The sequence below is a fragment of the Ochotona princeps genome, chromosome 24 (assembly GCF_030435755.1).
Source record: "Ochotona princeps isolate mOchPri1 chromosome 24, mOchPri1.hap1, whole genome shotgun sequence".
Lineage (NCBI taxonomy): Eukaryota > Metazoa > Chordata > Mammalia > Lagomorpha > Ochotonidae > Ochotona > Ochotona princeps.
This window is the reverse complement of record NC_080855.1, coordinates 25088213-25101669: the sequence shown is the minus strand read 5'-3', so window position 1 is coordinate 25101669 and position 13457 is coordinate 25088213. Positions and strand designations below refer to the sequence as shown.

Sequence of the window (13457 nt, the reverse complement as noted above, 5' to 3'; positions counted from 1 at the left end):
TGCCCCAGCGCTGCTCCCTCAGCCCTGGCTGGCTGGCGAGGCAGGTGTGTGCAGGGCAGGAGGCTCTGATAGTGGCATGATTGGCGGGGGGGGCCTGAGGCCCAAGCCCTGAGGGCTGGAATGAAAAAAGAAAATCTCCCTCCTCCAGAGTCCTGCTTCCCGGGTTCACCAGGTGCCCAAGGACTTAGCCCAGCCCCAGTGCTGCCTCATCCTCGTTGACAGCAGCTGAGTCCCCTTCCTCTTCAGGGCCTGCGACAGGAAACGGAGACAGGGGCCGGTGCTGGAAGAGGGCTGCCCGGTTCTGCTGCTCGCCCTTCTTCACCCAGTGCCCATACAGCCGAAAGGCACAGTTGTCAATGAGGCGCCGCACCGGCCGCAGGGCATAGGGGTCCCTCAGCAGGGCGCTCTTGGTCAGTGGCCGGAGGCGTTGCATGCTTAGTGCCACTCGCCCAGCAGCCAACACGGTCCACACAGCCACCTGGGGGTCGGAGCAGGGGGCAGTAAGGCAGCATGAGCTGCTGTGGAGGAGCCAGCACGGGGAAAGGTCGTGGGCCACAGCCACAAGTGCGGACTTACCCGGAACCGCTGGCGGGGGGTGAGGTTCCAAGGCTGGCTGCTTTGGCCGCGCTCAAAGAAGGGGTGCTGCAGGGCCTGCTCTGCTGTCAGGCGCTCTTCAGGATCTACCTTTAGCAGCCTAGAAATCTAGGGGGAAGCCTGGTTCGTGAGGGTCAGTTCAGGGGGGTTTGCCCACTGTCCTCTCCCAGCCCCAGCTCACCAGGTCTTTGACGGTGCTGGACCGATCATCCCACTCGGGAGAACTGAACTGGTACCGGCCCTCCATGATCATGCGCAGCATCAGGATCTGGCGCCGATGCCAGAACGGTGGGGAGCCCGCCAGGAGTGTGAACAGGATCACCCCACAGGCCCAGCTGAGTGGACAGACACGGAGCAGAGTCAGGGCTGGCCCAGGGGATAGGCTCGGGTCTCCAGGGGAGGAATGGAGCACCACATACTCACAGGTCGACCTCCTTGCCATAACCTGGGTGGGTTTCATCCATGGAGCATTTGAGAATCTCTGGTGCTAGGTACCCTGGGGTCCCACACAGTTCTGGGGAGAGAAGGGAGAATGAGGGCCTGTTCCAGCCCCTCCCAGGCTTTCAGCACTTCCAGCGCCCTCAGCATCCCCTTCGCCTCCTGCCTGGCTTCCACTTCTCCATCCTAATGCTGTCCCAGTTCAACAACTAAGACATCCGCCAGCACTCCTGTGGGCCTTTCCAGGAAAACTCAGTTTGGGGGACGGACTTCCAAGTCCAACTCAGGCATCCGGTCAAGCCAGCCTGCCTACCCCTTACACAACTCACTGCCTCATTTCTGAAAGGAGAACAAAACTTCAATCTTCCCTTCTTTCTGCCTAAACATTTTCCTCTTGTTGTGATGAATTCCATGTCTCACTAGTGGGCCACCACCCCGATAACTTCAGGGAACCTTGGGGAATTATGGCATTTCTAAAGGTATGTACTACTGGCTCCATTCCTTGTTGACAAGCCTGCCCTAACCTCCCCTGACAGCACGATGAGCCGAGAGCCCATATACAACACAGGGCCCTTGAAGACTTGCTACCAACTCTTCCATCCCCACCATTTCCAAACTGTGTTCCACAGCACACTTTTAATCAGCTAAAATCAGAAATTACTATTGGAAAATTTCTTCCCCTACTAAGCATTTACTGAGTTCCCCGTATGGACCAAGCACTGTGTTAGACACAGTGCTGAACTAGACATGCCTTTACTGAGTGCAGCCTTCCAAGAAAGCAAATGAAAAATAACAGGAGGGCCCGGCGGCGTGGCCTAGTGGCTAAAGTCCTCGCCTTGAATGCTCTGGGATCCCAGATGGGCGCTGGTTCTAATCCTGGCAGTTCCACTTCCCATCCAGCTCCCTGTTTATGCCCTGGGAAAGCAGTCGAGGACGGCCCAATGCTTTGGGATCTGGCACCCGTGTGGGAGACCTGGAGGAAGTTCCTGGCTCCTGGCTTTGGACCGGCACAGCACCGGCTGTTGTGCTCACTTGGGGAGTGAATCATCGGATGGAAGATCTTCCTCTCTGTCTCTCTTCCTCTCTGTATATCTGACTTTGTAATAACAATAAATCTTAAAAAAAAAAAGAAAAATAACAAGAAAAGATGCATGTCATGCAGGGAGAAGATACCAAGGGCAGAAAGCTGGGGCCTAGCCTGACCTGGAGGTTTAAAGTGAAACCTCAACTACTCAGACCAATCAATGGGGGGAGGGGGAACGAGCAGGCGATGAGAATTCCTGAAAGAGGAGGACAGGTCAAGAGGGAAATAGATCACAACATTCAGTTGGTCCAAGTTCAAGTTCACATCCTGGCACATGGCCGGGGGTAAACCATCATACTTTTTCCTTGGGAGGTTGAGGAGTCACTTAGGTCCCTCTACGAAAGGAGATAAATATACAGCATCAGTTGTCTGGGTCGTTGAGAGGATTTACAAACAGAACCCGTGCCAATGTCTGACAGAGTGCATGCCTTGCAGTGAACACCAGGAAACATTAGCAAGTCCAGGGTAAAGCGAAGGCAGAAAGAAGCATAATAGACTCTCAAGATGCCCACAGATGAAAGTCTCCCACTGTATTTCCATCACAGCTGGCGTGCTGACATGGGGTGAGCCAAGCAACCTCAGGCCTGGGGCTCTTCCCCGTCCCTGCCCTCCCTAGCCTCACAGGGCTCAGGGCTCCTCACCTCGAAGCTTCTCACCAGGTTCCAAGTGGCAGGAGAAGCCAAAGTCCGAGAGTCGGATCTGCATGTTGTCATCCAGGAGGATGTTCTCGGGCTTCAGGTCTCGATGCACAATGTTGTTGGCATGGAGAAAGCTCACTGCTTCCAGCAGAGACCTCATGATGACCCTGGGGGACGCGCAGTCTCCTCCTCTGCTCCTCTCGGTCCCCCCCTTGAGCCCCGCTCTCCCCAGGGGGAGCCGAAGCCTGGGCCATTACCTGGTTTCCTTTTCTGAGAGGGCCACCTTCTCGGTGAGGTAGTCAAACAGTTCTCCCTTGCGCATCCTAAGGAGGGCAGGGGTACAGGAGGCAGCTGCATGCCACGGGAGGGGCTGAGGCAGTCAGCCAGGGCTCGCTCAGAACCTCACATCAGAGTCCTCCCTGGCAGACACACCTAAAGGTCTCAGGCAGGACACTGCAAGAGTGATCTGGGTGCCAGGGGCAACTTGGCCCATTGTCCTGGTGACCGAAACACCTGTCTTGCACCATGCCAGGCAAGAGAAAGTGACTTACATCATGGCAATCATTTTTAGGAGGTCCTTGTTAGCTCTGAAAATAACTATATCGGAAAAAGACTTCTATTTAGAATATGGACAGAAGTTTCAGTTGATATTGGCAAAAAGGTTGATCAATGACGTTGCTTTGAAACCTTACTTGTCTCTAAAAATTGCAAGTCCCAACCTCCCCTCAAACTGCTCCCTGGGCTGGGCCCCGCAAAGGCATGGGAGACTTCCAGAAGGTTCTCAGGGACCTCTTTCAAGTCTTTGGCATTCAGGTCATTCCCTTTCAAAAGACCCTTGCCACTGGCTTGCCTCCTCTTGCATAACAGTGACCTCAAGTCAGATTGACCGGAAAGAGATGGGTAGGGTCGGACAGTGCAGTGGACTGAGGAGTAAGAAGACAGTTGGTGAGTAAGGATCTGTTTCAAACCTGGTCCGTTCACTGACAAACAGCCTCTTCTTAAAACAGTGTTGGCCCCTGTTTGTCCTCTAGTGGGAGATGAACATGGGACAGCAGTGGGGACAGGGAGGAGAGGGACCCCGGGCTTGTGACAACTATGACTCTTGTCTCAGTCACCTAGGGAGAAGGATGGGTGGGCCAGGGGGACAGAGGCCTGGCTCGAGCAGAGGCAGAGGTGTCAGCAGGGCCGCTGGAAGGAGGGGTTACACATGGAGGTAGGGAGGAGGCTACTCCAGCTGGGGCGGGAGGATACTCACAGGTCAAACACCAGGAACATGAAGCTGGAAGACTCGTAGGAATCAATGAGTGTGACTGGGGAAAGAGGTAGAGAGACGGAGATGGAAAGGAGCGGACAGCTTCCACCTTCCACCCCGAGGCAGCAGTGCACTGACACTGGGTGGGAGGGAGCACTAAAAGAAGCAGGGGGCACCCAGAGGGTGGCCGCTGCGTGAGGTGGGTCAGAGCCGGCAGGGAGGGAGGGAGGAGAGGCCCAGAGGCAGTGTCTGTCAGGGGAAGTGGGCTGTGGGCAGGGCCAGCTAACAGGAGTAGGGAAGGCAGCCTCACTGATGTGGGGGTGGCCGGCGACCTGGCGAAGGATGTGCGTCTCTCGCCGTGTGGCTTCCCGCACCTCCTCCAGCTGCTCAGGACTCAGCCGCTCTGCTGTCACCTCCATGATCTTCACAGCGAACTCGTTGCCGGTGGCGCGATGAACACATCGGCGAACCACAGAGCTCACGCCTCTGCCACAACCAGGACAATGTTAGTCGGGGCCATTCCCACACACGGGGGACGGAGTCAGCGCCCTCCAGGCTGCTGTGCCAATCTGAAGACCCATCTGGACGGCAGGACCAGCCCCCTAGCTTCTAGCGGCCTCATGGTAGTCCTGCTGGAGCCCAGCAGGGCTCAACACGAAGCTTACAGGGAAGGCGGGGATCCCGGGCTGCGGCTGAGGCTCGGCTACTCGCTCCAGGGCTGAGTGGAAAGTCCTTTCACACCAGGCCCAGAACCAGGTAAGTAGGATGTGTCAACATCTCCCTTCGCATTTCATTCACATTTCCTGTAGTACCTAGCTGAGTGCCAGAGTTCTCTGTGATTCAAGTGTAGGAGGTCTTGAATAAATATACAGTCATTCACTGCAAGACCAATGTTGAGAATCACACCTGATTTGGACCCCAAATTTGCCACCAAACTCCCAGTGACCCACTGGCAAAAAATTTCAACGCTGTGGGACAGCACTGTGGCACACTGGGTTAAGTCACAGTCTGCAGTGCCAGCATTCTATATGGTCACTGGCTTTTGAGACCCAGCTACTTTGCTTTCAATGCAGCTCTCTGTTAATCCACCTGGGAAAGCAACAGAAGATGGCCCAAGTGCTTGGGTCCCTGTACCCATGTGGGAGACCCAGAAAAAGCTCCTGGCCCCAGGCTTTGGCCAGGAATAGCCCCAGTTGTTGCAGCCATTTAGGGAGGGAACCAGTAGATGGAAGATCTCTCTCTTTTCTTTCTGTATAACTCTACCTTTCAAATAAATAAATATATCTATAAAAAGTATTATTTCTGGGCCCGGCGTGGTAGCCCAGCAGCTAAAGCCGTCATATTGCATGCACCAGGATCTGATACGGGCACTGGTTTGTGTCCCAACTGCCCCACTTCCCATCCAGCTCCCTGCTTGTGGCCTGGGAAAGCAGTCGAGGATGGCCCAAAGCATTGGGACCCTGCACCTACATGGGAGACCCGGAAGAGGTTTGAGGTTTCTGGCTCCTGGCTTTGGATCAGCTCAGCTCCTGCAGTTGTAGCCATTTGGGGAGTAAACCAGCGGATGGAAGATCTTTCTCTCTGTCTCCTTTTCTCTGTCAATCTTCCTTTCTAATAAAAATTTTTTTTAAAGTCTTTAAATAAATGAGCTCTAGAACGAAAATAAGTTACACATGTCACAAGTAATATGTTAAAACATTTATTTATTGGAAGGGGAGAGTGACAGCAAGTAAGGGAGAAAGAGTGAAAGAAGTCTTCCATCTACTGGTTCACTCTCCCCAAACAGTGAAGACAGCGAGGACTGGGCTACATGGAAGCCAGGACTCTTCCAGGTCTCCCAGATGGGTGGCAGGAGTCCAAGCACTTGGGCATCTTCAGTGCTTTCCAGGCTGCATTAACAGGAAGCTGGACCAAAAGTGGTTCACGCAAGGACTCAAACTGGCACTCTAGGGTGAGCTGCTGGCATCGCAAACAGGGGCTTATCCCACTGTCTGCGGCCTGCATCGTGGGCCTCTCAAGCTACACCCGCTACGCTGCTTTCCTGCTTGTTCTGCATGCCATGTTCTTCTGGTCCTCCTTGGCCTCACACCTTCCCTGGGTTTAGAATTTTGTTGTGCACAACTCTGATGCACCTTCAGGCCCAGGCAGCCTACAGCTGTGTCACGTTTTGGCCAGAGCAGTTTGTCACAGGTCCCAACTGACACGCAGCAGATGGGATAAGAACCTGCCAGCTGCCACCTGAAATACCATTTCCTCTGACTTATGTGCAAGTTTTGATTTCCTACCCAACCACTAAAGGCCCCTGAGTTTGCGACCCATGAGAGACATGGAGATGTTTTATCCACTGGTTCCTTCCTCAAATGGCCGCAATGGCCAGGACTGGGCCGGAGGCTGAGGCCCATATGGACACAGGAGCCCAACACTCTGCTGCCTTCCCAGGTGTACTAGCAGGGAGCTGGATTGGAAGCAGGGCTGGCCCATATCCATCACCTTTTTATTATTTATTATTATTTTTTAAAGACTTATTTTTATTGGAAAGACAGATTGACAGACAAAAAGAGAGACAGAGAGGGAATGATCTTCAATCCACTGGTTCATCCCTCAAATGGTTGCAATAGCCAGAGCCTAGCTGATCCAAAGCCAGGAGCCAGAAGCTTCCTCTGGGTTTCCTGCACAGTGCAGGAGCCCAAGGACTTGAGCCCTTCTCCACTGCTTTTCCAGACTATAAGCAGGGAGCTGGATTGGAAGTGAAATTGTTGGGATATAAGCTGGCACCCATATACGATGCTGGCCCTTGCAGGTGGAAGATTAACCTGTTGAGTCATGGTGCCAGTTCCTATTTATCACCTTCAGGGAACCTCTTTCAGAACCTAATGAAAAATGGCCACATCAAACTGGAGAGAGCTGGAACAGGTGTGGACTGGTCTGGCAAAGCTGCAGTGACCACCAGTGAAGGTCCAGACTGGAGGTGGGCCAAGTCAGCCTGAGCCAAACACCCACTGGTATGTGCAAGTGCCTTGTGAAATTCTCTCTAAAGCCAGGAGCTTCTTCTGGGTCTATCACGTGGGTTCAGAGGCCCGAGCATTTGCACCATCATCCACTTCTGTCCCAGGAACATCAGCAGGGATCTGGATCGGAAGTAAAGCAGCTGGGACTTGAACTGCTGCCTATTAAGAGTTGCAGCCACTGCACACAGCAGCTTAACCTGTTGTACCACAGTGCTAACTCCTAAATAAATCTTTTCAAAAAAATAATAACCAAAAGGAAACAATACAGGAAATTAACGGACAACGCCAATGGGCAGGATATTAGCCTGTATGTGTGAGAGCAGCCGAACAGCAAAAATAGGAGTTCTGTATGACTGACCAAGGGAAGAGGCACAGACACCAGCTCAGAGGCTGACCAGCGTGTGCACATCCAAATCTGTGCCAAGCCCCAGGCCCCTCACCTGCAGCCAAGGGCATTTCAGGGCTCTCCTCTCCACCGTTCACCAGGGGGCGCTATTAGACCCCCCCATAACATCATGCCGCTAAAAGTTCTGAGAGGAATTCCGTTCACTGGAAGCCTGGAAAGCCCCAGGAGAGGGAGTGGGAAGAAGCAGTGGGGAGCCCACAGCCATTGAAGTCCAGTCTCTGCTGAGATGCTTGCCTGGTCTGCCTGTTCTTTCCCTTCAACTTTGCTGCTTCACTGAGGACTACCCTCACATTTGACACAGACCTCTGACCCAACCTCCTGTGGTAACAATGCTACCGCAACAGTCTTGGCCAGAATGATCTTACTAAAATAAAATGTAAAAGCTCTGCCAGCTGTAGGCAAGTGCCTAGGTTGCCTTGTACCTAGGCAAGTGTTACAGTGTTATGGAGAAAAGCAGCTCAAGGCGGGCATTCTAGGTTAGTGCTAACGACACCAGTGTGACAGCACAGTTACCTATTCTATGTTTTTTCTTTTAAAAGTATGTGGGGAAACAATGGGCCAGGACATGCCGCCCCGGCCTTCAGGGAAGGGGGAAGGGACCTGGGGACATACTGGAGTGGCAGCAGCTGAGGGCATGTTTGACAGAAGAGGAGTGACTTCTGGAATCTTCCATAGACTGGGCCACTGTACTTGCAGGTAGGTGAGGGAGCTGAGACAGAGTAGTTCAAAGGGGAGAAAGTAGAGGGCATGTCTGGGTTAGACCAAGGCACCTACCCACCTGGGAAACCTGGGCTAGGCTAAACAAGATCACCCGCCATTGCACGTTGGCACCTGCAGAAGCTGGGGCTTGGGGTAGACTATGTTGGGCTAGGCGACAGCACCCATCAGAATGCAAGAGAGCCAGATCTAGGGGAAAATTCTATAGGGGAATTGGGGGCTTGGCCCTGGGGGTTTGCAGCACCCTCCAGTTGATACAGAGAGCTGGGGGTGGTGTCAAGGTGAGCAAGGCTGAACCGCAGAATTCACCTGGGCAGGGGCTGGGAGCAAACCTAGTACGGGAACTTTGGGGACTCCCTTGCTGGGCTGTTAATTCCAATGGTGAGTGTGACAGCTGGGAATGGAGGTAGGACAGGCTGGGTTATGTAGCCACACCCGCTGGCAAGTACCAAGAGTGGGTGCAAGTCATGTCAGGCTGGACCACAGTAGCCCCTGGCAGGCGCAAAATCTGGTGCTGATAGGGGACCTGAGAGGGGAGCTGTGGGTGTTTCTCTGCTGGGCTGCAGCTCTCGCTGGTGAGTATGAGAACCAGGCTGGCTGGACTGGTCAGGGCAGCAGCACCTGGCAGCATACTTGTGGACTGGATCTGGGAGTGGGAAAAATTGAGCTAAGCTGCAGCACATGCAAAAACCAGAGCTGGAGTGGACCTGGATGGGTTACTGGGGTTGCCACAACTAGGCCACCGTACCTGCATGAATACCAGATCTATGGTGAGTCCAGCTCCATGGCCTAGTGGCTAAAGTCCTTGCCTTACACATGCAAGGATCCCATGTGGGTGCCAATTCTAATCCCAGTGGTCCCACTTCCCATCCAGCTCCCTGCCTATGATCTGGGAAAGCAGTCGAGGATGGCCCAAAGCCTTGGGATCCAGTACCCAAATGGGAGACAAAGAGGAGGCTCCTGGCTCCTAGCTTCGGATTGGGTCGGCTCCAGCCATTGAAGCCACTTGGGGAGTGATTCAATGGAAGGAGGATCTTCCTCTGTCTCTCTTCCTTTCTGTATATCTGACTTTCCAATAAAAAATAAAATAAGTCTAAAAAAGGGGGGGGGGCGTGTGGAAGGCTGGCTGGGCTCGACTACAATATCTGTTATTTGAGTGAGAGATGGGGCTAGTATATGCACTGGCTAATGCAGATCACAGACTGAACTTGACCCTGCATTAGCTGGTGCAAACAAGAGTCAAGTCTAGGTCACCCCATGCAATTCAAGTCTGAGGTCACCCCCAAACTAGATGGCTGGACTCAAACCCCAGCCATAGGGAAAACCACAGGATGTGTGGTTCGACCTTGGAGTGAATGTATCAGGGCTGCGCCTCCTTGGTTGCTGATGCCTGTGCAGTGGACAGCATGCCTAGGTGCACACAGGGTGTATGACAGCCAGCTCATCTGGGCCAGCAAGGAATATTGAGTGCCTCTTAGGAAAATGGAAAGCTGAACAGGTTGGACCACTCTCCTGGCCAAGCTTTGCAGCATGGTCCTGGGTCTGTGGATGCACTAAGGTGGACCTGGTCAGTCAACAGACCTTGGAAAGATTTTCTCAACTCTGATGCAGTAAAGCCAACAATGTCTCAGAACTATCAAAACCACTCAAGTAACATCCTTGGAATAAACCCACATTGATTGGGGTTTCTAAGGTGTCATCAAGGGACCCTCCTAGTGATAAGGTAGTTTGATAGCAAGGAATGGCTCCCTTCTCCCCCCTGTGCTTACAGGATTTAAAAAACTGAAACAGGGCCTGGCGCAGTGGCCTAGCGGCTGGAGTCCTTGCCTTGAGCGAGCCAGGATCCCATGTGGATACCGGTTCTGATCCCGGCAGCTCCACTTCCCATCCAGCTCCCTGCTTGTGGCCTGGGAAAGCAGTTGAGGACGGCCCAAGGCCTTGAGATCCTACACCTACATGGGAGACCCAGAGGAGGTTCCTGGTTCCCAGCTTTGGATTGGCGCAGCTCCGGCCATTGCGCTCACTTGGGGAGTGAATCATCGGACAGAAGATCTTCCTCTCTGTCTCTCCTCCTCTCTGTATATCTGGCTGTAATAAAATGAATAAATCTTTAAAAAAATAAATAAAAAATAACAAAAAATAACATTGAAACATTTGTCCCACCCGTCTTCCTTGACCCACCCTTCCCTAATTAGAGACCCATGTGGGTGTGCATCCCTCTCAACTATATAACCAATATTAATACAAACAGACACTTTAAAAAATTAAGTAGTTAAGAAATGACTTCAATATTCCTAGGAAAAAAACAAAAATGTCAAAGCGCCTCACACGGGCCCAGCATTGTTCCACAGCGAGTTCAGCTGGAGAGACCCGTGTAAGGCCCTGTGGCTGCCCTTCCGGTCCAGCTCCCCGCTGACACCTGGGAAAGCAGCGGAGGACAGCTGGAGTGCCTGGGCCCAGCCACCCTTGTGGGAGACTAGGAGGAGCTTCTGAGTCTTGTCTTGGGACTGGCCCAGCCCTGGCTGGAGAGGCCGTTTGGGGAGTGAACCAGCAGATGGCGGAGCTCTTTCTGTGTAACTCTGCCTGTGAGTCAGCCACAGATACAAACATGATCCATGTGGACTGTACACTCAGTATGCGCCACAATGTGTTCTAGAAGCATCACAGTCAGTGCATCTGCACTGCAGCCTGTCAGGAGGCTCCCTGTTCATTCATTCTGTTTACACCGAGAAAGGAGAAGGCACTGAGACGTTAAGTAAGTTCCTTGCTACTGAATTACAGGAAGACTTGACACAACATTGCATTTACCCCGCCTGCAAGCATCTTCCTTTACTGGATTAAAATGTAGCTTCAATTTCTCATCATGACCTAAGGCCCCACAGAATCTAGCCTTCAGTTACATCTCCAGCTGGGCATGGGTCAGGCTGAAGTCTGGAGCCTGGAACTCCCCCTGGTCTCCCTCCCGCGTGGGTGCAGGGAGCCCAGGTATGTGCGCCATCATCCCCTGCTTTCCCAGGTGTACCGGCAGGGAGCTGGATCAGAGGCAGAGCAGCCACAACTGGAACCGGTGTTACCATACAGGATGCCGGCATCCTAGGCTGTGGGTTAACATGCTGTGCCACAATGCAGTGCCTCCAACCCAACTTCTTCCACATTTACCCATTCTTGCTACATTCTAGCCAATCAGATCTTCTTCTCTCTGTTGCTTGAATGCCAGCCTTCCTAAGCCTGCTTCTCCTCCCTCAGGGCTCAGTTCTACAGCCCAATCCCCCCCACCACACCCTCTTCTCCTCCTATTAACAATGACCTTCTTTCATCACTTCATCGCATCACCCTATTCATTTTCCAACTTGTCTGCATTGTCTCATCTTTTTCTATTACTAGAGCCTGAACTTCAAGGTTGGAAATTTCAGGGGTCTTGTATTTCCAATGCTAAACATAGGTGCTTTTGGAAACTAGTGAAAAATGACCTAGACTCTGCATGCTGGACTCCTATTCATACGTCAAAACCCAGCCTAGAGGTTATGGGGGTCCCAGACCTGTAGCCCTATAGTCTGACATTTCTTTCTACCAACCCCATAGTTAGTTTTGCCTGGCACACAGTACCCTGTCTCACCTATATTTACGTAACACATAAATGAATGAACCTGTGTGTGCTTGGGGAAACATGGGGATTGACCTGGAAAAAGCGAGTCACCAAACGTGCAGTGATCCCTTACCCTACCCAGTCGCACACGATCCGGGCCTGGGTCAGAACCGCTGCTGTCTGGACTAAGATCACCCCCCCTCCCGTTGCCCGGGATGCGGCCTCACCTGCCAATCACGTCCTTAGGGTCATACTTCTGGTAAAACTCCTTGGCGGCAGCCCAGTCGGGCAGCTCATCCTCCGGCCCCACATCCAGCGTCATTCTGAAAGAGGCGGAGGCCTGTGCGGAGGACACGGAGGGCACTGAGGGCAGGGAGGCCCACAGGCTCTGAGACGACGCACATCGCGACTCCCGGGGGCGCAACCCTTGCGGCTGGGGCGCCAGGGTCTTGGGAGCTGGGGGCGGGGTGGGGGAGGACAGGGACCGGGGAGAGGCCGCAGAAGGGCCGAGGGGGCGGGAAGGGTGGCAGGGCAGGAGAGGGGACGGGGGAAGGGAAGGGAGGGTGCTGGGGGAGAAGGGGAAGTGGCACTGGGGCAGGCGGCTGTTGCTGCGCAGGCGCACTCGGCGGGCGCTCGAAGCCGGCGCGGGGTCCCGGCCAGGCTCACCCGCGGGGCTCGGGCAGACGGGCCAGGGGGTCGACGCGAGGCCGTCCGGCCGCCCGGTTCGCTGGGTTCTTTACCCACGAAGGCGCCGGGGACTGCTAGGGCTCCACCTCCACGCCACTGGCCAATGGCCTGTGTCTTCTGGAGACAGCGCTTCAGAACCCCTTCCGATTGGAAGTCGCTAGTCCAATAGGAAGCCGAGAGTTCCGGAGTAGGACCAGGGATTGGAGCGCGAAGATCCCTTACCGCGACACTAGAAGGGGGTAGGGCTCCAGGCACAGCCAATCAGCGCGTGGCATCTGCGGGAAGCACCAGAGGGTGGAGCTTGTTGTTAAGCGGCTTTGGAGGCTTGGCCTGAGGCCCGGAAGTTAGGCTTGCCGGGAGGCGTGTCTCCGGGGCGAGTGGGAGGGTGGACTCGGTTGTCCCTCCAGTTCCTGCACGTGGGTAGCGCGCCTTCAGTCCACTCTTAGGTTCTCTGTCGGAATTCAGCTGCTTTTGTGGCAGCAGCTGGATCCAAAGCGACTCTCTTGAAAGGTGGACTCCAGCTCTGAGTAGCTGGATGCATGCAGCTTCAAGACCCGCTCACCTGTTTGGTCAAGATCGCCAGAGCGAGCCTCCTCTTTTGGCTACCAGGCTACCTCGGATGACCACGTGGGGTTGCCCAGAGCCTTGGGGTGTATCCTGCTTAGGTCCACCAAATTCTGAGACTGTCCCAGAAGTGACTCACGTTTTTTTTTGTTTTTTTTTTTTTTAAAGATTTATTCATTTTTATTACAGCCAGATATACAGAGAGGAGGAGAGACAGAGAGGAACATCTTCCGTCCGATGATTCACTCCCCAAGTGAGCCGCAACGGGCCGATGCGCGCCGATCCGATGCCAGGAACCTGGAACCTCCTCCGGGTCTCCCACATGTGTGCAGGGTCTCAAGGCATTGGGCCGTCCTCAACTGCTTTCCCAGGCCACAAGCAGGGAGCTGGATGGGAAGTGGAGCTGCCGGGATTAGACCCGGCGCCCATATGGGATCCCGGGGCTTTCAAGGCGAGGACTTTAGCCGCTAGACCACGCCGCCG

The 13457-nt window shown here is 53.9% G+C and overlaps 1 protein-coding gene across 5 annotated transcripts; it reads right to left on the bottom strand.

Annotated features, from left to right (window-relative positions):
• Positions 1–19: 19 nt before the first annotated feature.
• On the bottom strand, positions 20–12651 carry PHKG2 (phosphorylase kinase catalytic subunit gamma 2). Of its 5 annotated transcripts, none has more exons than XM_058680784.1 (10): positions 12633–12651; positions 11951–12063; positions 4317–4492; positions 4010–4064; positions 3012–3077; positions 2758–2921; positions 1018–1108; positions 776–929; positions 577–702; positions 21–478 (listed from the first exon to the last, which is right to left on the bottom strand). In XM_058680784.1, exons 2-10 carry the CDS (start codon positions 12043–12045, stop codon positions 185–187), a joined length of 1221 nt encoding a protein of 406 aa, XP_058536767.1. In that variant the 5' UTR covers positions 12046–12063; positions 12633–12651; the 3' UTR covers positions 21–184. The 5 variants fall into 5 exon arrangements, with proteins under 5 accessions (XP_058536768.1, XP_058536767.1, XP_004586947.1 ...); XM_004586890.2 differs by lacking the exon at positions 12633–12651 and adding an exon at positions 12390–12533; XM_058680785.1 differs by lacking the exon at positions 12633–12651 and having other exon boundaries at positions 20–478; positions 2773–2921; positions 11951–12320.
• Between the last annotated feature and the right edge of the window lie 806 nt (positions 12652–13457).